This window comes from Zonotrichia albicollis, chromosome 3 (assembly GCF_047830755.1).
Source record: "Zonotrichia albicollis isolate bZonAlb1 chromosome 3, bZonAlb1.hap1, whole genome shotgun sequence".
NCBI classification, from domain to species: domain Eukaryota; kingdom Metazoa; phylum Chordata; class Aves; order Passeriformes; family Passerellidae; genus Zonotrichia; species Zonotrichia albicollis.
In genome coordinates this window covers 16,519,823-16,546,547 of record NC_133821.1, presented here as the reverse complement: position 1 = coordinate 16,546,547, position 26,725 = coordinate 16,519,823, and the positions used below count along the sequence as shown (strand labels likewise).

The 26,725-nt window shown below is 38.6% G+C and overlaps 1 protein-coding gene across 7 annotated transcripts in view; it reads left to right on the top strand.

The window, feature by feature from the left end:
* MACROD2 (mono-ADP ribosylhydrolase 2) overlaps positions 1-26,725 on the top strand; it is an 849,382-nt gene that overhangs the window by 563,713 nt on the left and 258,944 nt on the right. For all 7 annotated transcript variants that reach the window (XM_074536851.1, XM_014268149.3, XM_074536850.1 and 4 more), the window contains one exon: positions 9,860-9,890. In XM_074536851.1, the coding sequence (XP_074392952.1) occupies positions 9,860-9,890 (31 nt within the window). The remainder of the gene's footprint in view (positions 1-9,859; positions 9,891-26,725) is intronic.

Sequence of the window (26,725 nt, the reverse complement as noted above, 5' to 3'; positions counted from 1 at the left end):
AAAAAAAAAAAAGGAAAGCAACAGCACAGAGATTTCAATATGCCTTTTTTTTCTTCTTCTTTTTAATGAAAAAGGCATCTGGGATTAACTCAACCAGAAAATAAAGGGAAATCAAAGTGATAGCTATATTTTTTGGTTTCATTTTGATTGTACTGTGCAGTTTTCTTCATTTGGGAAATATGTATTTAAAAAGAGAGGAAAATCTTTATGCCTGTTATTCACTTCTGCTGTTTTTGCCATTTTAAAAATATACATACCAGTTATTTCCATACAGAATGTTTGAAAGCAGGAAGAATTTGACAAGTCATTATGTTACTTGAATTCAATAAAAAAACCCTGTCTAGATCATTATATTAAACAGGAGGACATAGAAAATTAAAGTCACAGTTCCATTTAAAGTTGTTAACCTTGTATTTTTTGCAGCAACACTTCTCAAGAGAAGGAATATATGTCTGTAAGAGAATGAAAGCTGAAGGAATTAAGAGAAAATAGACATATTTTTTTTAAGATTTTGGGCAGTTTTTTTTTCTACTTTTCCCATATGTGTGACGGCCTTTTTTGCATTGACATTGAAATTTTATTGCGACAAATCTCGACACATTTACTGATGCCAAGGAAAGTGTTGTGCAGATTCATTCAACTTGGTAAGAAACACTGTTGGGGTTACTCAGAATGAGGAAATGTGCCAGAACCTGCAAACCTGGATTGGCCTCTCTTCAGGACTCCTCATTTTCTGAGCGCCCTGTTGAAGACATCACCACTGATTTTTCCAGAACCTTCTTTCAGGCAGCAAGTGTGTTGTTTTCTGAACCAAACCCAGTGTGCCAGAAATGAGGTATCCAGAGTTGCTGACCTGTTTTTGGTAATACTGGTGGAGTTTAACTTGTTTATTTGTGTCATTCAGCAGTTTGAAAGAAGAAAAACCAGTGGTAATAGGATTTGGATTGCAGTTGAAGCTGAGGGTTTCTTGCTGCCTGCAATGGCTCTGAATCAAGCCGCAGATGGTGGTGAGATTCCTGTAGCTGCTGCTTTCCTTGCACAGGCATTCGAGCAATGCTGAGAGCAAGGCAAAGCCTCAGGAAAAATTGTAAAGTGGATCTGAGAGCAGATGTGCCCCAGCTGCAAGGGAAGTGATAATGGAAGCGGTGAATTTGGAGCGGGGCGGATGGCGGCAATCTGTGATCGGGGAGGAGTGTGCAGAAGGATGGAAAGGAAAAAACCATGGTGTGGGGGTGACAGCAGACAATAAATAGGGAGGGTAAAAACAGTGCACTGGGGGGACTCTCAATGGCCATAGAAATGCCTGTAGGGATTGTGCCTGGGGACAGGAGAATGTAAGCTAAAAATATGAATAACCTCCTTGGTCTTTAAAAAGAGTCTCAAGTTGTCTTTACTGTGATTTATGTCACCAGACCTCCTCCACAGAATTGCAGTCACATAATCCACAACTGCTGTTATTTATTCTGGATAAAGAAGGCAGTTTTGACTGTGATCTCCCTTGACATTTTCCAAGGTCTGTGCCTGTCTCATACCTTTCATCATTGTGTACTTCTTCAAGGCATCTCTCTTACCTCTCTCAAAAAGAAACATGCATTGCAGTGGCTCACCCTGGACCAGAGTGACACAGACGTTACAGGTTAGGGGAGATCAATTGCACAGCCCTGCTCCTCTTCACCTGGGAGGATCTTTGATGTGTTGACAAGGTTGGAATCCAAATATGGCATTAACCCACTGTATTGCCGTGGTTGGGGTGGCAGGAATGATATAAAATAGCATCTCACTCAACAAGGTATTCTCCCTTTTTCATTTTACAGTCTGTGTCAATGGCAGTTGAAACTATTAGACCTGCATTAAAATTACGTATTACTTTATATAAATGGAAGCTATAAATATCGCAAATAGTAAAAAACTAAAATTGCACTGAGGTTCAGAAGCTGGTACGTTTAAAACCTTCAAAATTAAGGACATTTAGTGGAAAGCCTCAATATCCATCTCCCCTTAATTTACCTCATTATTCTTGTTTGTCAGAGTATGATCTCACTACTATGTTAATATCATTTAATAACTTTTTCTTGCAAGGTTGGCTCAGATCTGAATCAAACCGCAGTAGAGGTGCAGTGGTATTTCCTTGAGTGTGTTGGTTTAAATGAAGCAGTAACAACAGGCTAACCTAGTGTTAAGGATGAAATAATTGTCACTGTTGTCAGTAAATACTTTTGTTGCTGAGTATCTCCTTTCTAAAGCTTTTATATCTTTATATAGTCTTATGGTTTCTTATTCCTTTTTCTTTTTCTTTTCCTTCGAAAATATTATAAATGTAAAGCTACTATTGATCTGTAGATGTGGCGCAAATTGATTTGAATGAGGGACCAAGACACTAAAATTGAGCTCACTAAGAAATTGCTAGCAGGTAATGGTGTGGACGCTGGCAATGCTGATGCTGCATTAGGTGTGTCCTCTCCTACCAAATCCTGTGGGCTTGGGCCAGGCTTGCAGTGCCTGTGTCTTCTGAGCACCATGTATGGCTCAGCACTGGCATTTCCTGGGATGGAAATCTCCCTGGGCTTACCTGGAGCCTGCCCTGAGTCCAGCACATCTGATTCTCACACCAATGCACAAAACTGAGGGTTCTGTGTAATTCTTAACTGGCTCTTTGGAGAAACAGAGGCGATTTGCTGAATTTGGAAGTCCCTGCTTGTCTCATGAAGCTGGAGAAATCTGGCTCAACATTTTTCATTAAAAGTAATTTTAAAGTGAATCAATGGAATAATATTCCTGTGGTGAGGACTCAGAAGAGAGAGAGTGTGTTCCTGAATCTTTCTGGTGAGTACATATGATTTCCTGTTCTGAGGGAAGGATCTGTTTCACCTAAATTTAGCTTGGGAATCTAGCTTTGCTCTGTAGTCAACAGCTCCCCATGAGAGCCATTCATTTGACCTAAACCAGGTCAAATTACCCTCTTTATTAACTGTAGAGAAAACCTCAGGCCAGAAGTCCAGCCTGGAATTGGAAAGCAGAGATGAAACTGGATCCCAGCTCTCCTCTTAGCAATACACACCTAAGATGAGGTCTGTGGATACTGCAGGATCTTGTGAGTAGAAATATGTCAGTGGGGAAGGCATGCCCAAAGCCTGCTGTGCAGGTGCCTTGGCAGGCTGAAGGAATGGAATCTCTTCATACAACAGGTGTTTTTCAGTTAATATGATTAAACAGCATTATTAGTCTATGGAAAATAGTCCATAACCTTCATTAAAAAAAAAAAAAAAAAGGGGTAAGGGCTGTATCTGCATTGTTCTTGTGAAGGAATTTCCATCTTCAAGCCCTTCTTCTCAAAGTGACTCTGAGTGAGAGTTCAGGGACTATAGAGGCAAATGCAGAAACTGCTCTGTAGCACCATGAGGCTAGTTGAATGTTCCTTTCTGTTCTTGAAAAAGGAAGAATGATTTTTAATTTCTTGCTCTTCAGCATGAAGGAAACTCATAACTGTTCTCTGCTGGGGCTGAAAGCACATCACAGATGTGGTTCAAAATCAGTTTGTCATTCATTTCAAGCCTGCTTTGGCACAGGATGGTATAGAAAGAAAAAAATAAATAAATCTGTTCTAAATTTGCATTTGATATTTTATTCTTTCCTTATCATCTGCATTTTTGCTGCTTTAATTGGTATTTCAACTGCAATGGCTTCTAAACATCCTAGGCAAATGCTGTCTTATAAGCCAAATTATTTCTTTCTAATTTTTTTTTTTTTTTTACTGTGCAAAAGGTGGACTAAAAACTGGCTGAGGTGCTGTAATTTACAGGGTGGTGGTGTGTGGCACAAGGTCCAGCTGGAGCCAGTCACCAGCTGTACCCCAGGGGCTGACTGTGGGGCCAATGCAATTAAAGATCTTCATTAGTGACTCAGATGATGGGGAACAAAGCACCCAGGGGAGTGTTCAGAGAGCTGGGAGGGCCGGTGTTTAAACACAGGAATTGACTGACTGACTCTCTGGTTGGTCAAACAGCACAGGAGGCTGCCCACAGACATTGTAGGGTCTCCAGCTTTGGAGATATTCTAGTCTGTACCGGTCCTGGGTGACCCTGCTTTGAGCAGTCTGGCTTCATGTCTCAGTGTTTCTAAATATGATGATTTTTAAAATATGTACCAAACTGTTAATTTGTAGTTCCCCCATAAGTTTTTCACTTGAACTACAAATATTCAAATAGTTTAGGGAGAAAAAACCTCACCCCACAACTGAGTTTGCATGTGGAGAAATCAGGTTCTTTGGCTCAATTTCAGTCCAGACTTTTATCCCAGCAGTTAATTGAGCTATTGCTTTTTATTACTGAAAGATTCTAAATTTGAAAAATGTTTAAAACAAATTTAGTGAGATTTCCTCAAGTAGTGAACCATCTTAATTTAATTTCACATCACAATGCTTTACTGTCTCGTGTAGGTCATTGTAGCATCTGGTTGCAATGTCTTCAGAAAAGAAGATATCTATCTTAAATTCACGTCAAGTTAGAATATACAGATACTAAAAAGAATTTGTAATTTTTAGTAGTCATTCCTCAATATTTTTTCACCACACATTGTTGAACAAATGTCATTTGGTTTAAGGTTTTTATTACTTCAGTAAAAAAAAAAAAAAAAGAATTGACATTCAATATGTGAACTGAGATGCATAATTTAACAATAAGAATATTGTCACACAGCAAACAGGTCATCAGAGGATGATCCTCCCCTGCAGCACCTGCTCTGTTTAGTTTGGTAAACGGGACATTTTAAAGGTACTCTTTCTTGCCATTTTAACCTCTTAAGTGGCCTCTCTCAGTAGCTGCTGTCTGTGTAAACAAACAAACTCGAAGAAGTCCTCAACCTTTGTGGTAAACACTTGCCTAAAGCAGTGGGACCAGCATGGAGGGGAGACCTGTGGAGGTCCTCTGGAACCCTGACAGATGTTTGTTTTCTGGGCTGTGTTGAATTTCCCCATGCACTCGCTGCAAGTTGTTCTAACTGCATCGTGGTCCTTCAATCAGCTGTCAGTAGCTTTGTGACAGGTTCACCACACACTGGTTTGCCACACAGCTGCTGGATTTTTGACTTAAATTTTATTCTTGCTGCATGTAATTTTCTAAACTTGTTGTTCTTTGGAAGAGTCTTAAACCACAACACAGAAAGAATATTTCACGTTGGGTCTGAATCCAAGCTTCAGCTGTAGTTGCTTGACCAGCACTTTGTTAGCTGTCAGCAGCCTTTGAGAGCCTGGTTTGTAAACTTCTAGGTTTTGAAATAACTGAATGTTTATGTTTCCACCCAGAAAAATTCTCTCCAACGTTTTTGGCACTTGGGTGCCCAGTGTTTGACTCTGGTGAAGAGAACTTTCCAGTATGTGAATGAGAGAGCTTGTACAAATGCCTAAAGGCTTGTATGTGACATGCTATTTTCAAGATATTGATTATTTTTGAGGTGATAATTGCTTTTTTTATTCTTTAAAGACATAACAAACATGCTAGTATTGTCTGTAATGAAAACTGAGCTTAAATATTGTCATATTCAATTATTCCTTTTTTTTTCTCTTTCAGGATAGGGGATTATGTTGGAATTCTCTATTTATGAATTTTCTTTGAATGATAGTTGCTTTCAAAATCTGTTGTTTGCTAAATTATGGTTCAGAATTATGACCAAAAGAGATATAATTTCAGGAGAGAGGCTGGAAAATAGCATAAGATTTTAATTTATTTTTCTTCCAGAGATCAGTAGAAGGATTTTTAAAAGGCAAAAGGATAGTATTATAGTTAGTGGTTTATAAAATGATTTGTTTTATAAGTTTGATCTAGTAACAGCAGCAAAACTTGTTTGATGTTACTGATCTTAAATATGTGTATAGGTACCTTGTGAACAGTTTGTGCAGCAAAAGATGTACAATAGTCCCTGAAGTTTATAGTTTTATTGTGGTTTTTGAAGTTCAGTGTTTTCATAAAGCATTTTATTTTGGACAGCATCTAAGGTGCACAAGATTTTTAGGAGCTTAGGCTGGTGAAGAGGAATATCAGTAATGCAAGGTGCATGAAGGAATGGCTGTCAAACAGGGTAATTAATCCTCTTCATAAGATGATGCAGTGAAATCAGAGAAGGGTTTGTGTTTGTTATTTTTGTATGCTGTGTTATGTGCTGGAAGAAAAGTGCTTACCTTGCATGTGGCTTAGTTGTGGCAGAAATGACACTGAGAGACCAGTTCAGAACGGTGAGCACTTAATTTGAAGAAAGTCCTTGCTCTGTGTAAGGAATTAGGAGCTGTGGCTGCAGTAGGAGGCATCTGGTCATGTAGACTTAGTAATTGTATTCATCTCATGTATAACCATTAATACACTGCAGCTCAGGGTGAACTAGAACCCCTTGATGTAGAATAAGCCCTTAAGCATTTAAATACCCAGGTGCTTCTTACTGAAATGTCTCAGAGTCCAACTTGGCCTCCTCATGGTGACTGTTGTAAATGTTCCTCATAAAGCTGCATTAAATTTCATCCTAATTAGCACTGCTGCTGCAGCCTTGGTAAAGACACATTGGATTAAAAAGAACCAGAGGCTGAGAGCCCACATATCTCTCCTACAGGAATTAAATCAATTTCAGCCTTACAGTATTCACAGACCTGATTTAATTTGGCCTCTTTCTCTAGATGATTGCAAAAGCACAGGAGTAGTAGGAAGCTCCTGCCTTTGTTACTTGTGTTTAACTTCAAAGTTGTGTCTGCTTTGAGTGCTATCAGGGTAGCATTTCTTATTAGTCCCCAAATAAAGCAAATATGCTGTTTTGGTAGCAAATAAATTAAAAGTTCATAAATAATTAGTGGTTACCAGCAACAAATTAAGAAGATAAATGTTTTTATTGTGGAAATACGAATGAATGTTACCTACTGTGAAATGGATTTTTTAAATTGAAATCAGATACATAATTAAGTTGTTATTAATTAGTCACAGAAAAGGTTAGAAACCCTAACATCTTTTGTCCATAAGCCAAATACTGTAGTATGTTGATATCCATGCTGTGAATTCCCCATTACTGCTCTGCCAGTAATTTCAACCTGGCATCTAGACTAAATTGTCTCCCTAGGAGCCAAGAGGAAACAGGGCTGATATGTGATCTTGGGCATGGGTTTTTCTTGAATTAATAAAAGCACTGTCACATTTTATGAAATTACATCTGCTGGTTATGTGCTGTGATCATCTCTGAATGAGGGAGAGGGCAGAGCTCATCTGAGTTATGGCACAGGCCCATATTCCAAAGGAACTTGATGGGATTTGATACAGTCTTGTAACTCTATTCCAGATCTGTTTCATTCAGCTGCATGACAGAAACTGAAAGCAAGGTAATGATTGTGCCTACACAAGAATTTTTAAAGTGTTCAGAGACACACAGAACACAAAAATTGCCAGCCAGAGCTTGCTGAGTAGCCTCAGAACACATTACTCTGTGAGTGGAGATGAGCAAGCTTGACAAGGGGCTGCTATGCAGAGCTGGAAATGCTGTTCTCATCTTCTCTCTCTGAGCAGAAATGAGAAGGAAGCTTGTAGGGGGACACAGTATGGGTAAATGAAGGTGGTATAGAATGTAATCTTATCCCCTAAAGAGTTGCAGCTGAACCAATTACTAAAGATTAGGAGCAGGCCTGATGTTAACAGGCCACACCTGTAGCCAATAAGAAGCGTGTTATATAAGAGTGGATTGGTTGGTTGAGGGAACAGGAGTCAGATGGTTGTGGTGAGGATAAGGAAGAGTTAGTGCCTAGAGGAGCTGCCTACAAGAAACATCAAGGAGGTACAGAACTCTAGTAATATGGAAGCCTTGCAATGTAATGATGAAAGAAGTTTGTTCCAATGGAGCTCTCAGGTGCTTGGCTCTAGCACCCCAATATCCAGCTGTTGTGCCAGATGTTGGCACTGTGTGCTGAGCCTGCCTCACAGTGCAGCAGCCAGTCTTATAGACTCCTTCAAGGTCCCTGTCAAGGCTTTAAGGAGGTTCATGTAAGGGCTGGGCCCCGTGATCTTAGAGGTCTTTAAGAACCTTTAGGATCTGTGCTCTTGCTCCGAGCCCTGTCAGCCCTTTGCCGTGCAGCAGGGAGGAACCTGCAGTGACTGGGGAGAGCTGCTGCTCTTTGCTGCCAGGGGGAGGCAGAGCCACTGCAGCCCCAGGTGGGTGGGTGGCTTTGTCACATGTGTGGGATCTGAAGTTAGCAGTGGAGATGTGTCCCAGAGACACCATGTGGTGTGTTGCCCAAGGAGCCACAGGACCACGGGATTGATGGAGTTTTGGAGGTGCTGCAGGACTCTCCCCTTACCTGGTTGTGGGGCCAGTCCAGTGAGAGAAGGAACCATAAATACTCTTACTCATTTTCTGAGGCAAATGAGCGTCTGAGTCCCATGCTGTTACTCAAATTCTGCAAAGAATAGAAAACAAAACACTTGTTTGGAGCAATTACCTCTTAACATGTGGAAACTGCAACAGTCGTGAATTTTCAGATCTTTTTCTAAACTGAACAAAATCATCCTTTATGTTTCTCTCTGATTGTTGAAGTATCTGTTGCCACTTCAGCCTGAGCTCTGTAGCCATGCGGTGGTTGTTTTTTTCATTTTTTTACTCTATTCTTCATTTCTTTAAAGAGCTGGTTGTTGTGATTTATTGGGTACAAACTACAAAGCTAAGTACTTTTCAGGATGTAAGTTGTAGTGGCTATGAGAAGGAATGAGACTATAATTCTCCTCCACTTTATTTTAGTTAAGTATTTTCAGAGGGGAGGGGAGGATGTATTCTTTCCATTAGACCTCTCCTTTCTTAATCACCATTCCTTAATTAATTCCCTGGTTAAATATAAAGCAAGCATTAGCTTTGAATAATGTTTTCCTGTGTGATTAAGTAAAGAAGAATTTCTTTCTTTTGTATGATGACTCATTGCTGGGGGATCTGGAGGGAGCCTTGGGTGGATATTTGAGACTTTGGTCCCAGGTGCTCTCATACCTTTGAGCTGTGCCTGCTGTCAGTCCAGAGGTGGGAGGCAAAGGCGATATCACGTATCAGCTGAACACCAAGAAAATTGCCTCTCTCCTGAAACGTCAGCTTTGTTTTTTCCTGGTGGAAATCTGACTCTGGCTCATAGAAATGCAAATCTCAAGACAACACATAGAGCTAGCAGGAATGCAAATTATTGTTCTTCCTGGCACAGCTCCTGCAATATTTCTAGTTGCATGATGTGTATTCTTTGGTGTCCAAGCTGCCCCAAAAATGTGCTCTTTTCTTTTCACCAGCATCTTCCAGTTCCTCCCCCTGTGCCAGTTTGCAAACCTTTGGCTTGTAGCAGTACAGCTCTGTTGGGTCACACCATAAACCACATCCAAAAGAACTGAGGTCAAGAACTGAGTCAAAAAATGAGATTATAGTGAATGAGGACATGGCAGAGAGGCATAACATAGTCTAAGCTGGCCAATCTTATTTTACTGATGAAGAAATATTTTCTAACTCTAACCAGATGATATGACTTTGTTTTTTGCTACTGTAGTAGCTTATGGTGTTCATTTTTAGCTCATAGCATCAAATTTTAGCTCAAAAGGCAATTTTAAGAATGAGTCTGTGTTCAAATGTTGCTTGTAGCTCAAGATGTGAAAAAGAATGCAGTTTTATTAATGTGGCAGCAAGGAAAACATATGGAATATGTTTCATATAATGACATGAGAATGCTTGTGATTTGACTGCTGTATCCATGAATGCTGTAACATATAATCTCTGGGTGTTAAAAAACAGGCATTTAAAAACACTCTTGGTTTTGATAAAAAGTATGGTAAACAGGAATCCCACTGATCTTTTTTTTCTTTCATATGTTTTACAGGCCTTTCCCTGTATTTCAACCGGAATTTATGGTAAGACACACCTTTGATGTCACTTATTCTTACTCATTTTTCCCTATTACTATGGTATTTCAAACAGTGATACTTCCTATCAGATGTCTCATTAGTCATTTTATCTCTCCAATATATTTATACTGTGTTAAATAACAGAGACCTAAAGCCTTTGGCTCTGGCTGGATGCTGACGTGCCGGGAAGTGGGATACTGTTGTGCACAGCCCTTAACATAACGCTTAAGCCTGTGGGCCAAAACCTGAAATTGTGATTTCCCTTCTGCAGTAACTCTTAAACACACTGCTGTTATTTCAGCAAGGGAAAAATAGGGGTCTGGCAACATTTACCATCCAGAGGGAAAGAAAGAAAGATGCCATGATGTCCAAGACTGGCCAAAAAAAAATTTAAAAAGCCAAGCCAGCTTGCTGGAGTTGCAGGAAATTGTCTTAGTTCCCTTGAGTTTTGCTTCCACCGTTTTGGTTTATTAATTTACATGCAAATTTACATGGCCTGAAGGAAGTGGAAGGAAATGGTTATTGTAAGTCTCTTGCTTTGTTGTAATCATAAGGTAATCCATCACTAGCAGTTAACTGGCTTTTGGTTGGCATTGTGAAAGAAGTGAGCATGATATTTGAAGGAGGAAAAAAACAAGTAGTTCAATATTTAGAGAAAAAAGTTGAGGAATTGAGCAAACATGCAGACTACAAAGGGGATTTTTTTTCTTCAAACAATAACCAATATGGGTTTTTTTTTTCCATTCATATCCAATAAATTATTGTATGTTTGATTATTTGTACAATTTAATGTTTTTAAAATAAGGATGTTTTAAAGAAACAAATGAGGATGCTTCATGTCTTGAACTGTTGAAGGCCAGGTGGGATGGAACTTTAGGCAACTTGGTCTAGTGGAATATTTCCCAAGGAGGATTGGAACCAGATGATCTTTAAGGTCCCTTCCAACCCAAACTATCAATGATTTTATGCTAAACAGCAATAACTTTTTTAAAAAGCCATTATCATGTAACAGTGTAGGATGACATAAGTCATAAGATATAGTAATTGTTAGATGAGGTAATTTGAGCATTGACTAATTAGATAATTCAGATTCAGAAGGGGAGAAATGAAGGCAGAAATATTTAGGCTTGTTCCTTCTATTTTAAGGACCTCTTATTAAATTTTTTTTTATGATTGTAGATCTGAAATAGGCTTCAGAAGGTAAAATCTGGTTCAGTTTGGGTGCTGTATTCTCTTCTACTTGAACTGCATTTCCATTGTTGCAAAAGAACATGTAGATGCCATTTCCATGAGCACTAGGACTGGCTGAATAGAAATCTGGTTTCAGATAAAGCTTTCCCTCAGTTCCCAGTTTTGGTCCCCCTTTTGAACTTGGAGGCAAGTTTTGCATTTTAGTCCTTGATTCATTGGCTTAAATCTTGATCTTTTACATAAATACATTTTTGTTTGATATACTTATTTTTGTTTGCATTTTTTGTTTGGTGCGTTTATTTTAGAATATCAAGAAAGATATGATGAAACGATATGGAAATTACCAGTAAGTGGGAGGTACAAAGAATAGTAGTTCACTTTATTTTAGAATTGGCCTAGTTAATAGAAAAGTCTCAGGAGATGAGAAATATGGTTCCCTGAAGCCAGCAGAGAAAGTTGGAAAGGATCTCTGATAGGAATAGTGAGTTTATGGGAAGTTTTCAATGCTTTTCTCAAAGATAGCTGTTGTATTACTGAAACATTATACACTGCAGCAGATGCTTTTTCTGTAGTTGTTTGCTGTTTTCAGTGTTGGAAATAAATTTAAATGCATTTGTGTTAAAATGCTCTGCTTTTCTGAGGCTGCTTTTTGGAGGTTTTTTTGGAGGGGGGAATACAGCCTCTATTTGATTGTACTGTTTACATTTTAAGAAATGTTTTTTATTTCTCAATTTAAAAAGTACTTCCCTTCTTTCCAGACTTTCAGATGCACTGCTTGAGAGTAATAATTAAAAAGGCAGCCCTGCATCTAGCTTTAGGTGTCAGTATTTTCAGCAATGTTTGATAGCAGTTGCATTGCTAAAATTACACTGTGGGTGGTGACGTGTTTGCAATGTAAAGCACGCACAAGCCCCACTAAACTGTGCTTTAATCTTTTTGGTTTTGTTGGGGTTTTCCCCTTTATCCATGCATATTCCTTTAGATAAAGGCAGTGTCTAGATGGAAAAGTGGATCAGCCTCATTCCTGGTGGCCAGGATGATTATCTGTGTGTGCACCCAACACTGGACTGTCCCAGTGAAGCAGTATAGAACGAACTTGCTGTTTCCTCATCTTGGATCCATACAAACAAATTCTTTCCCTTCAGAAACCCCTGGCTGAGGATGCAATTTCTCTTACAAATTGAAATGCAGCAATTTGCTGGAGGTTGGCTGAGTATATCCAGTTTGAGGATGTGGGCTGAGTTCTGCTCCAGACTCCTGTAGATGTGTAGGTTGCTCACCTGCCCTTTCATCCTTAGGGACAGAGTGTTCGCACTTCTGTGGGGAGCAGTCCATTCTTGTTTTCATCCCTGCAGAGCACTCCTTTAGTCCCATAAAAAGGAAGCTGGGAAGAAACAGGCAATGCTTTTCCTGAGGTCTTGGCAGAGGGCAGATTTGTTTCCATGGGAAGTGTGTTGGACAGAGGAAAAGTTTGCCCTCCTCCCCAGACACTTTCCTGATGCTCCATCTCCACCCATCACGCTGTGGATGTTTCAGCTTGAACAAGTCACAGCCTTGGGAAGGCAATTTGGCTGCTGCACAGTGCCAGCAGGCAAAACTTGGATTTTCATGTGCTCCTGTTTAAGGAGTGCTGGCAACAAATCCACTCACAATGGATCTTTGACGTAGAAGTTTGATTCAGATGAGGGATTCCATCTTTGAAAAAAGACATAGGCAGCAACCAATGCTGAATTTTTGTAAGAACTAAAAAACAAGTGAGAGTCTGCCCACAGGCACTCTGAGAAAAAAAATTCCCTACGAGATCCCAAATCCCTAATATATTTTCCTAAGAGATCCCTGTCACCTATAATAAGCTTAAGAACTGCTAATCAGTCTAAGAAAGCAAAGGTTGTGAAGGTTTATATCCCCACGGATCCCTGGGTTACTCTCTTCCATTTCAATAAATGCTTTCATTTATACCGAGAGCATGAAGTTTCCCAAATAAAACTGTTTTGGGAGGAGGGCTGAGGATTTACATCCCTCCCATGGCATTAGGGAGGTACTGGAGTATCAAGCTCCAGACATCCTTAGGAGCTGTTTAGTAACACACAAACATAAGCCAGATCAGTTTGATTTTTAGCAATTTTTTAAAATTTTTTCTCTTTTTTCTTTTTAAAGCAATTTTACTATCTGTTTGGGGGAAAAATAATAAAAAGTGATGAAGGAATCTATAGACAAATCTATAATTCAGAGGGTACAAAGTGCTATTTTAGGCTGTAGTATGTCATATTTTTATATGGTCATACCAGTGGAACACCTTTTACATGTCCAGTTTCCCCTTAATTACTGTCTTATTGTGTCTGAGATACCTCCAGAATAGGGGATTGAGTTGGAAATGCCACTTTTTTTAGTAGATTTTCTGGAAGAGCACCTCATTAAGAAGCTCTCCACAAATTGTGGTGTTTGCAGCCTGCAGAGTGAACAAGGATGTTGGATATGGTGCTACAAACCTTCCAAGCCACAAAATTAAAACAAGGCTTTGCAGATGGATGTAAGGAGACAGGATTCTTCATGTTGGTCACAAATATTTTGGGGAATAATTGTGAGATACGCTACATATGGGAGGAAATGAAGATGTTGTGGTCTGTGCACACCTGTGTGTTACCTCCTTGCTGTTACTTTACAGTAATACAGGGCTGGGCTTTGTTTTGAGATACTTATTTTGGCAACATAAGCTGCTCTTTGAGAACAAAAACTAGTATTTAAATGTTATTTTAAACTTAAGGGAGAGGGGGAAACAGAAGAAATCAAGTGGAGGGAGAAAGGTGAAACTCTGAATTCCAATTGGTGTATATATTCCAATTGCTATGTACCTTAGCTTGATTTCATGAAAATTATCTCCTCTGTCCTTTCTGAGAAGAAATATAAAGACAGCTCTTGGTTTTCATATGAACTTATACTTGCATTGATTTTAAAAACAGAGAGAGAAACAGACCAAATGCCATAAAAGTGCAGAATGTCTGTGGCGATTTAGGTGGTGGAAATGCACAGTTTCACCACATTTGAAACATCATTATTACATTGGAGTAAATCTTGCTGCTGTAGGATCCACTGTGGCTTACTTGTAGCTTTTGGCTTGGTAATGACAAAACATTGCATGGGTTTTTGTTTTTGTTTTTTTCCCTATGTGTTGCTAAAGGGAAGTCTGGAAAAAAAAAAAAGTAGAGTAAATGGGCTGTGTGTACAGGAAATAGAAGCATATTATCCCTTTCTTAAGGGAGAGTGCAGGGAGGGAGCACAGCTCTCTGATCTGCTTTAGATTTGGGGAAGAGGTCCTTGGGTCTTGTGCCAGCTTGTGTCACCCCTGTCCTGAGCCCCCGTCTGTCCTGCTCGGAGTCCAAGGAGTGATTCATCCTGCTACAGAGGGCTGGCAGCATCTCCACCAGCCCTTCTCCCCATGAGGTGATCCCAGGGAGATTATGACAAGGGATTAACCAACAGGTGTTTGACTGAAGGATTGTAAAATCCGAGTCAGAAGACTAAACCAAATGTTTTCAAAGGCAGAATAAATTCCTGACACAGGGTTAAAGGTTGAGGCCGTCTATTTCCATCTTTCTCATCTGTTTTTTTTGCCTCATTTTTCTGTTGGCATTTCATTTCTGGAATAGATGTTTCTTTAATGAGCAATTCTACTAAGGGTAGCACTGTCATCTTTCCAAGGAAGGAGTCAGCTGTAAATTTTCCAGGGCCACCATACACCAGTGTCTATTCAAATGGTTTTGTATTTATCTTCAGTCTGGTGCTTTGAGTTTCTGTCACCATTAAAAAGGCTTAATGCTTATGTGAGCATCAGAATTTGGATATTGTGATGTCAGTTGAGGTTATCCAGGAAAATGGATATTGTCATATAAATTCTTCATGATAAAAAATCGAAATCTAGTAGGTCACATAGGAAAAGTTCCTATTAAGAAGATTTTCATAACTAAGCTGATTTTTAAATTTGATCAGCAGCTCCTCATCCTCAGCTTAGACCACAGCAACTTTTTTTGGCACTGTGTTGTTTTAAAATACCTTTTTTGTAACTCATTGAGAGTTAATTGCATTTTGTTATTTGCTGGTTAATTGGCATAATGTAATATGTTTCTAAAAATGAAGATATATGAGAACTCATTCTTTGACACTTCTTTTGGGTCTGATCACCACTTAAATAGATTATTATTAAAAGTAATGGTAACAGCTATGAAATTACTATTATAATATTCAAGCAATCCTAGAAATCTAATTACTACTTGTATAAAAATTTGTTGCATGCATTATTTAACAGTGTTCTTATTTCAGATAGTGTGGTGTCCATGATACTAATTGGTGTCTTCCCATAATTTAAATACTAAAAAATTATTACAGGGAAGTGTAAATTGATGAGCTCTCAGCAGTCTAAAATTAACATTCATGTGATGTATTTAGCAAGGAGAAGCTCTAGCTTGATTCCAGACGAGAGACTTAATAAGCTCTCTTTTTCAGTGGAAATTAGTTTTTTATGGATAATATAGTTTGACTATCTAGAATTTTATCTATTCTGAAGGTCTTGCTGACTGGTCCAATTTGCAGCATTTCCCCTGAACACTAGAGGACAAATCCTCTCCTTCATGAAAATGGCATTTAGTGACTGTCCTTAAAAATTCTCCTTTGAAAGCTTAGACTGTTGACTAAATAGTCACTTGCCTCATGGCATCTCTTTTAATCCTTTCCCTGTTCTCCTTAGGAAGAAATAAAAGTCCATGTAGTTAATTTTTCTTCTTAAAATTATATTTGTATTTCAGCCATATTTATAGTAGATATATATATTATTATATTATCACACCTTTCAACCTTGCAGCTTCCCTGCCTCTTTAACCTCACTGCCTGGGTTCTACTCTGCAAGAAACAATTGTGTGCTCTCTTGCTCTTATTTCATAGTGTTTTGCACCTTGAAGTTACTAGCATGGCTCAAGTTGCTTTACATGAGCTCTGTAGGTATCTCCAGATTCCTGAGGAAAAGCCAGGAACATCCCCAAAGGCTTCAAAAGCGTGTTGAGTTTTGGGCACTTTTCCCTTTTTTTCCTTTCAGTATTTTTATTTTTTTGTCAGATAACTGTCATGTAAAGCATAAATAAGCTGGAAAAGTTCTCTGGTGTCCAGAAAGCATATTGCAGAAATTATAAATAAGGCTTCAGCTGATCGTTTATATTATTTGCTTTCATATTTGTGGTTTTCTATTCAAAGAGCTAGGAAGGTCTCAACTACCATGATGCAAGTTAAATCTCTCTATTGTTGTATACCAACAGAATCAATTAATTCTCTTTTCTAAATTTTCTTGGCTGATGTCAACGTGATAATCTGATGTGTTTGTTCTGTGCCTTTACACTCTGGAAAAGCTAAAGCTCTTTGAAGCTAATTTGTTAAGAAATTAACTGAAGTAAGAAAATAAAGCTATGTGGACCTCATCCTAGAGACATTGCATTAAGATGATACATGGAGTATAAAATATTTCTTGGTAAAAGGCCCAATTATTGCTATCCAAATTTTTTTTTTGATGTTATCTTGCCCCTTGCCTCAGGAAAGAAAATGCCTTTAAAACTTAACTGGAGCCCAATCCATTAGTGAATTCTACCGTGTTGCTTTGGGTGTCTTTTGACCATATTCACTATTAGATGTAGTGTGAAAACACAGTCATTATAATAATATCTTTTTCATGCCTTCCCACATTTTAGCACTTAGCAGTAATTTCATTTACCTGTGCACTCTGGCTTAACTAGTCTTGCATGTAATCTTAGTTATACCCCAAGTTCTGTGTACTTTGGCAGCTAGAAAAAGCTCACCAATGGCAGGATTTCTATTCCTTTTAATAGCATGCAATTATTTTATCTGGAGTTTACAAATGTAAACAGAAGGAAGCTGCCATGAAACCTGATGAGCATGGTTCCCATGGTTTAATTTTAGGTAGTCCTGTGAGGAGCAGAGAGTCTGGCTCAATAATCCTCGTGGTTCCCTTTCAGCCTGACGTATCCTGTGACTCTGAGTGTATTCAGCTCAGTCCCACTCACAGCTTGAAACTCATTCTGTGAGGACAGGAGAATAGTGCAAGTCTTTGTGTGTCCTTGCAGAGGTTTTGAAAGTCCTGACACACTGAAGTTGAGTAGGAGTAATATTTGTGGTGTCACATATATCAAATAGTTTTACCACAAAGGTGTTGACCTTTGGTATCTTTTTGAACTTCTGTGACTGCACTTGATAGTAAATGCCTCAGGAAAACAGCTTCTGTTTCCCATTAATTCCTCATATTTTAGTGCAAGGGGTCTATCTGTGATCTGGACACAAGATATTGTGATTCTGGGCCTTATTTGTGCTACTTTTTATTCTCCATAGCAGACATTATTTCTTACTGTTTATTTATGCAATATCTATTGTAATGGTCCTGGTCAGTGTTGGAGACCCTTAATACTACTCCAGTACAAACACAGAAAGTCACCATATATATAAATTTACATTACCAAAGTCATCTCTCATTCTTAACTTTAGTCACTCCAAGAAGTTTGGAAGAAGAGTGTGTGAGAATATGGAGACTCTTAGGTGGATTGTGAGAGGTAAAAATGCATTGCTGCAAGGGCAAATATCTTTCTCCTGAAATGAAAGTAAGGATCAACAGAATAGACCTGCTATTCTGAGTCTCATCAAAGTACCTGAAAGTCAAGCTAAAGGCATCTCTGGCTCTGAGAGTCATTCACTGTGTTGTCCTTTTCCCTGCATCTTTGTTAAATTGTGATGCTGCCATATATCACTGGAAAGGGCAACTGCCACTGAGGCAGAATAGCAGAGCTGAAAGGTTCTGTGTAGTGAATGACTAATCCTGTTCCTAAGCCAAAACCCTGTTTATAAGATGTATTCTGCAGCTCTGCACACTGCAGATCGTGTTGGCAGCTGGGTTAATGGAGGGCCACCTTGGGCCTGGAAGAGAGTTAGTTGTGCCTTTTTATCTTGGGAATGTATTTAAAGCTATTGTGTGCTGCACGTGTTGGCAAAATGTTCACCTGTCTTCTGTCTCAAGGTGTGCTGTGCCAGAAAATAAAGCACTGTGAATTACAACAATGGAAGGAAGCATCTATTACAATGCTCTGATTTTTTTTTTTTTTTTTGGTAGTAAAAGGGATTTTCTTTTTAACTAGTTATTTCTGAGGTAATAAAAAGTTCGATTTATATACATACTTTGAATTTATGCAACTCAAGTAACTTGCTGGTGATTGTATCAATGAATTAAACAGATTGCATGCGTGCATTGCCAGGGCTGTGGTGTTATTTCTCAAATTCCATATTGATAATTATTCATAAAATATCAGGTTGTTGTGGAATTGTTTCCTGTTTAATTAATCTATCAGAATCTGATTATTCAGTTTAAGCTAGTTTCTTGTATGGATGAAATATTACACAGCTAGTAAGAGCACATAAGGCTTATTGCAGAGGAAATGCAGCAAGAGTCAGAATTTACCTTTCTGTGAGTACTGCTGGGGAGAAAGTTGGAATCCTTTCCAGAGCTTCTGTGCAGAGTAGAATCATTGCTAGCTTTGTTTACTTGGCAGTAATTGTATACATATTAAATTCCCCTTCTGGTTTATTCAGGGTGAGGCTCACAGAAACAAGTGTGCACCTTCTTGTTGACGAGTGTTAAGTCAGAAATTGAGCACATATGAACAAGGTGACTACGAAAACAAGTGTGAGTGGGCTTTTTGTGTGCCTGCCAGGCAGGCAGGATAGAAGTCACCCATTTACACTACGGAGCTGGTTTGGGCAGGGGGAAGTCACCTTCTGCTTTAAAACACACTTTGGGTCAGGCTGCTGCTCCACAGAGCTGCTTTTGGTTTATTTCTGAGCTGTCACTACTGCAGGAAAGGACTAGTTCAAGGGGTGTTCTGAGAGAAGATAACTGTAATTCGCAATCCATTTCTTCATTTCCATGCTATAGCCAGCCTTGACGAATTAGTCATGATCAAATACAGGCTGTGGGAAGGGGGTGACCCAGGTAGCACAGAAGAAAAATGAGGCCCTGTGCTGGCATGACAGACTAATCCTTCAACTCACCCATTTGACTGAATGAGGGAACTTGTTGTTGTGCCTGTCACCAGCACCGCCCATAAACAAACTGCTCCCTCTCAGTCAGAGGGCTTGGCGGGGGTGATAAAGGTTATTGAGAGCATCCCAGCCCCTCATCCATCACGGATGTGGGACACAGAGCTCCTGAGTAAGCCCTCAGGAGGAAAAGTCACAGTGGCTTACAAGTTCCTGCCTTGAAGAGAGAACAACCTGAATTGTGTTTGTGGAGTGATTTTGTGCCTGATCCCATGGGAACCAAAATGACTCCTTGGTTTGGCAGGATGTGTTATGGCTACTGCAAAAAACAGCAAAAATTTGGGGTTGAAGTTTAGATTATGTAAGAGTCCCTTCCAACCCAAGCCATTGCATGGTTCTGTTAATATTGCTGGCAGGTCTGAGTGGTTATAGCTTCCCACAGACTCTGATTTTGTCCCAGGGAACAGGAGGTAAGCTGGTTCCAGATGGAAAGGAAAACAATGGCAGCCTAAAGAAAATTATTTACTCTCACAGCTGTGTAGAGAACTTTGGAACTTTTGGTAGATGTTTGCTTAACTTTCTTCATTCTTCTTATCTGTTTCTTGGGATTGTGCAGCAGCTGTGTGGCTTCTAGAGTTACATGAGGAATATGGGACTCTTTTAACTGGCCTATTCATAGTAGTACTCACAGTAATGTTCTTTACTTACTAATGTACTTTTTTCTATCTATGGCTATGATTTTAGGTTTCCGTCTGGTAACTAAATGGTAACAGAGCTAAGTTAATGTTGGAGTACACTGATTTCAGAGGAGCTATGGTGATTTCCATTAGCTGTGAAATATCAAGAGGAATAAATGAGGTTTTTTGTAGTTGTCTCTATTCACTTTGAATAACTGCATTAAGCTCTGCAGAGGAGAAATCTAGTCCAAAGTACTGTACCTATTTTAAAATATTTGATTTGGGCAGGGAAGACTTTATCTTATTTTTTCTTGAATGAGTATCTAGCCCCTTGAAAAGAACATTGCTTTAAAGTTTCATTTGTAAACAATTTGTAAATCTATTTTATTCCTTTCAGTATATTACTTACATACAAGAGAATGGAAGTACTTGCTTTCCTATAAATTAGTAGATGATAATCTGTATGTATCATTTTCCAATTTAGTTTTGGACAATGCAGCATATCATTTTTGCCCCCCTTCTCTCTCTGATGTTTGAAAGAACCCTTTAGCAGAAATATGGTATAATTTAAAGGGTAACAATTTCTTGTATGCGATGCTGTGGCAGGGGAGGAATTTTTGCCCCCTTCTCTTTCATTTCTCTCTGGAATACAAACATTAAACCTTCATTTTCAGGGAGTATCTCATATAGAAAATATAATACTTCATCATACCTTGTGACTTTTTTCTCTTACAAACCAAATTTTGGGTTGGCTATTCCAGTGGAGTAGCACTTCAAGGTCACTCATTGAGAAATGTGCTATTCATTGTGAGTAATTTTATGCCACTTGTGCATGGGGAAGGCCTGGTTCAGAAACCCCTGAGCTAAATAAGAACTGATATAAATGTCAGCATTTGTTCTAGCTACCAGCCAGCTAGTACTGTATGTTCTTCATCCATTTTCTTGTTTCTCAGTTTTGCTGAACAAAAACGTATTTCTAAACCACAAAAGACACCACATGAAGTGTTTAGCATTTTGATGAGAAAAATACAGCATAGGAATATGTGGAATTTAAGATTAGGTAAAACAGGTGCATCCTGAGGAGGAGAGTAAATGGACTGTTCAAGTGGTGACCAGTGTGTGGTGTGTAGTTTCAGCTTTATGTACCAGCTCATTATCCAGTGCTGGAAGAATGGAGTATCAGTTTTATGCAGAATGCTTATCACTGTAAATTACCCAGTGTAGGCTGTGAGCTGCAGACAGTGCAATCATAATAGCTTCCAAACCAATGCACTTTTATGGATTCAGAGCATTAGTCATTCTCTTATGCCCTTAATTACCATTAGGTAGTTACACTTGTGTCTGTAATAGGTGCTAAACATTCTGCCACTGATAGGTTTTTAACTGTTCTTTTTGTTGTAGCAGTAAACTCGCTATAGCTGACTGTTAGGAGGCCAGAACATTATTTTTTAGCCTAGTGCTATTAGGAACATGTCCAGTGGCATTTTGAGTTGTATTTGCATGTTGGTTGTAGCCTTCTCCATTTGGTTTGGTTTTCAGGGTGGTTTTTTCCTGTCTTTAGGAATGAGAGTAAAGAACAATTCTGCTGTTAAGCTGGCATTGCTTAAGAGATTCTTTTTCCCTTTTTGCCTAGTTTACAAAGTGAAAAAGGAAGGAAACCTGATAGTTTTTTCATACTAGAAACAATATGGAAGAAACAGGTGATGCTATGTACGTGCTGGCCATGCCAGCCAGTGCCCTAGAAATCTTCTGTTGTATTTTGCTATCAACATTATAAGCTACAATTTAATAGTTTTCAGTAAAGCAATGAATCATGGATGTGTAGTAGGCCTTTCCCCCAAAAAAAACCAGTGAGATTCAAAGCTCCCTTTTAATCAAAGCTGCTAGCCATGATTCAGGTAATGAGACTGCATTTTGGCATTGCTTCCATGTCATTCCTAGTGAGGATTTCATGTTATGGAATCCTATACCTGTCTCAGTTTTGTAGTGTGGTGTAGTTGTCAACGTTTTATTGACTCGCAGTAACCAGAGGCAGTGACTGTAGTCACCCTGGTTGGTGGCCAAGAATTAGAGAATGTACAAATGACAAATTTGAGTGTAACTCCCCACAAATATTTTCAGCTGGTATTTTCCAAAGTTGTACACAAGTGATGTGGGAATATGTAACTACTCTGGCCTTTAATTTCTTTAATAATGACAGCATATTCAAAATTGTCTTGCTAAGGGCAGTCAGTGGTGTTCTGGCTGTGGAATTTGAGGCATTTGAGAGTAAAGAATTAGCTTCCAAATCCTTTCTTAACTTGTCCCATGTTTTCAAGACTCTTTCCTAGTCATTGACCTTCTTCTGAGTTTTCCATGTTGATTACATGGCATTTATGCTGACCTTAACTAAGATGAGCATTTTCTGAAAAGGAATAAATAGAAACATTTCTCCATCAGCACTAATGCCAATAAAATATAGGCTTAAAGTTCATAAAAGTATATTAATTTAAAATTGCATATGATTTCAAGAAATTATCTACTTTTAAAAAATTGGATTTGATAACCAGTTATGTCTGCTTGATAGACCAATTTCCACAAATTATTGAAGTTTCATGGTATCAAAGCTTTCTGCTAGGAAGAGGTCACCTTGATATTTGTACTGAATAAATTTCAGCCTTGGCTCCACATTTTATCATTCTTGATGTCTTAAATTTTCCCTTACCTCTACAGTTTTTTTTAATCTACTTATTTTTATTATTTGTTTTTATGACTTACTGTCAACATATTTCACTGATTTTCTACTTACTAAACAAAATGGTTCTGTCTGAATTTCATGGGTAGCCTTAATTTTGTAACTTTTAATGTATGATCTGTGCTATTTAAGTTACTTTGTATTTATTGCTTGTTTTTGTCACTGCCTACTAAATACATTAATGTCTACAGATCTCTAAATTGTAAGGCTGCTCTCTTCCCCAAAAATGTCAGGACTGATGATGAAATTCTCTTTTCCTCAATGATAAATCAAAATATCCACACAGTAAATGCTAGAAGATAATCATGGGCTTCAGTCCAATCCTGAATTATCTGTCTATAATGTTCAGTGCTTAAGACAGTATCATCCTGGGGGAACAAGGGTGTGACAGTTGCACCTTCAGTTCTTAGAACTGGATTTAGAAGGTAATGTTTTTCCACATTCTGAATTTGCTTTGCTCCAAATGGATTGTGGGCTTTTTTTATTTGTTTACTGGATTTTCAAAAGTACTTTGATCCTTTCAAAGCATCACTTCTTTTTTGGTGTGTTTCTGGTGGTATTATCCCATGCAGCACATGAGAAAGTTAGATGGTGAGTTTGATGGAAAATCATGAGAAACAAAATTGATGTTAAAATTTTAGCCCAATAAATGTCCCAGAAGTTCACACATTCATTGTTTCCTCCCTTAACTCTGTTATTGCAGACAAGCTCTTTCAAATGTGTTCTAAGCAGTTTTTAAACTGCTTGCAAAAGTATGTCTGACTGCTAACATTTTTTCCTTCTTCCTGCTCTTTCAATCAGTTTAGAGGGTTTTTCTTCACATTCCTGTTGGAGAGGGGATGTCTTAATTTGACTTTTGGTGCTTGCCTGAACTCAGATAACCTGCAGCAATTAGTCTTCTGGTTTCTTCGAACTATTTTATTTCACAGAGGTTTAATTGTAATCTCCTATTTTCTAAGAAATACAAATCCTTCTTCCTTAACCTTTCTGAAATTTAGAGATCCTTCTTTCATTTGGATGCCTACCACTTTACTTCTCTAGTCCTAGAATACTTTTAAGTTAAGACTGCTGGTTATGCAGTGGTTTCAACATAGCTTGATTAGCCCCCATTACAGTGCTAGTATAATTTATTTTTTACTTATTCTAAAATGGTTTATATAGAAACTATGCCTTTCCTTTTTGTAATATTTTTAAATAATAGTATTCAGACTTTCAGTGGCATGACACCTCAAACTTTGTGTATGTTATTCTTTTTCTGTCTCCTAGTAGTTACTGTGACTACTGGGATTGGCACTAGTTCTTGCATGTGATTGGGACTTCTTTTTGCAGGCTTTCAAGTTGTGTGTTTTGGTGAAGAAAAGAGAGTAGAACATGTAAAATGTTTTATGGCAGAGGAATCTGTGGTTGTATGGTGACTTGATGTTGGCTGACAGATGCCCACCCAGCCACTCGCTTAATTCTCTTCCTCCTCAGCAGGACAGGAGGAGATGAGGAAATATGTGCGCCAAGATAAAGACAGGGAGATGATTTGCCAAGTACCATAATGGGCAAAACAGTTATAATTTGGGGAAAAATAATTTAGTGTGTTGTCACTAAAAGTAGATTTACCTAGTGAGATGCAAAGGTCTTCCCTGAACCCCACCTTTCCCAGGCTCAACATCACACCCTCACTCCCCAGTTTTCACTCACCTCCTGCAAGAGGAACTTGCAAAACTGTTTCTGATTCTTTTTTCCCCCTCACTCCCAGGAACTGTTATTCCTTTTCTAGATTTTGACCCATGCATTGATACATACATACAACTTTCCATCCATTGTGCAGTTTTGGGGCTTTTTAAAACTGATTTCTGTTCCCAAAGATGAGAGAAAAACTGAGCTTTGGAGGCTACTGTCTGCATACCAGTAATTCATGGAAATAATCCCAACCCAAGTCAATATTGCACTGGTATTTTTCACAATCTGCAGATGTGCAGCTGTCATGATTAAGTGAACTATCTTGAGTGTAATTGTATGTGTAGTGAGGACGCTTTGATAAAATTAATAGAAATCACATTGACTAAACTGTTCCCTAAGCTTGATTCTAAGTCTAACATTATTTTTGGTGATGTAACAAGCTCTTCTGAATTGACAACTTTTTACATATCCTCCAATTAAAAATCTTCTATTTCTCCTCATTTGCCTCATTGTTTAACAATCATTGTGGATTCTCCATGCAACGCATTTAATTCTTTTCCATATCCCTTCTGCTCATCTGCCTGGGATGCCCTGTTTCCCAGAGGCATTTCCTTATTTCATCCTAGCTCCGCCCACTTCCTGCATTTGTGTATAGCCCCACCCACATGACCATATTTGGCATTTGGCCAGGCCCACATGACCATATTTGGAATTTGGCCATGCCCATGACCATGTTTGGGCATGCCCTGCCCCATTTTCCGTATTTGGGCATCCCTCAACCACATGACCATATTCAGAATTTGGCTGCGCCCACGTGACCATATTTGCCATTAGGCCACGCTTACATGACCATATTTGGAATTTGGCCACACCCCATGACCATATCTGGAATTTGGCCATGCCCACATGACCCGTTTGCAGCCACATGGCCACATTTAGCTGGAAATTGAGGTGTCAGGTCAATTTTCACTTAAAGACTAGGTTTGGAGATGCCTGGGTTTTTAAGTGGGTGTCTTTAAATCGCGCTTGTCTGACAGGTAGTAAGAAATTTACATTTCACTTGTTCAGATCAGGTTCTTATTTGTATTGCATTGTTGGTCAAAAGAGATTTCTCAGTCTTCCAAATCCTGCACTGCTTGATCTGACCAACCATAGCTAGCACTGGTTCTTTTGTTTCAAATCCGGACATTCCTTCTGACTACAGTAATTGTCATTTGCTCTGTCATTGCTTTTTACCCTGTTTCAGTTTGAATATTGTTCAAAATTACTTGATAAATATGTGCGTTTGGGCTTTATGTTTCCCCCTGAAAAGTGGCATCTCACAAAATTGAATAATTTTACTTTAAGGCTGGATTTACTGCTGTTGGTCTAACCAGAAATTCTGATGTTTGTTACACCTTTCTGAAGGCTAGGAAATCCCATTCCTTCAAAATCAGCCCACATTTGCTCATATAATTATTTAAAAATAAAACTTAAAAACCCCAACAATACACTGGCAACTTAACCAGATTGCATGTTGAAAATGCTACTTAAAACAGGTTCAATAAGACCTAAAGTTCATATCAAGACTAAATTGGATTTGAGTTTCTGGAATTGCATGCGCCATTGACTGGTTATTTAATTTGCTTTTTGATTGAAGAATGCAAGACTCAATAAAAGCATAATTGTGAGTGAAATGCAAATCAGAGATGTAAGCAGAAATGGTATTTGTAACAAAAATTTGTTTAACAATTAATACTGTGATCTTTTGAAACCCTGAATTATCTGATGAGGTCTGGGTTATTTTGTTGATCAGCTACCAGTATTGGGTTTAAAAAACAACTGTTTCTTGGGGGGATTTAGTCAATTTAGTCAAAAGTGTTCTGATGAGGGTGTTCCAAGAGATAACCTTATTCTCATATTTCACCCATTAATGTTTTTTTACACCCTTTAGCATTTGAGATCTTGCTAAGGGCATCAGAAGTGTGTAATCCACAATTTTAACCAGGCAGGTTTGCTGAAATCAGAGTTTTAAATTTCAATTTTTCCTTACTCTTGCTTTAAGCCAGTTTTTCCCATTATTCCAAACTTTAACAGTCTTCCAACTGCTTTTCATCTGTTGTGTATAGTGCTGTAATCTCAGAACACGCGGAAAGGTTTTTCACTTCAGCTTTGGGGGAAGGTTGAAGAGGTGCTAGTGGATTCCTTGTAGTTTTTGTTTAAAAAGTTGTTGCTGCAATGCGTCCTGAAATGAAGATAAATAGTGTCGATTGGCTGGTTGCTGATAGATGCAGGAACATAAAATCAAATAAGGCACACCGTGGCCCTTGCAGGACAAAAAAGAAGGATATGTGGAGCTGACCTCTTGCCAGGCAAATGACTACTACAGAAATGAAGCAGCATCTGGGCAAGGGGAAAAAAAAAATCTTTCTCTTAAAAAATTAATGCATAAAATTGTTGAGCTAGTGCAACGATGCATCAAGTCCAACAACCTGCACAAGCACTTTTTT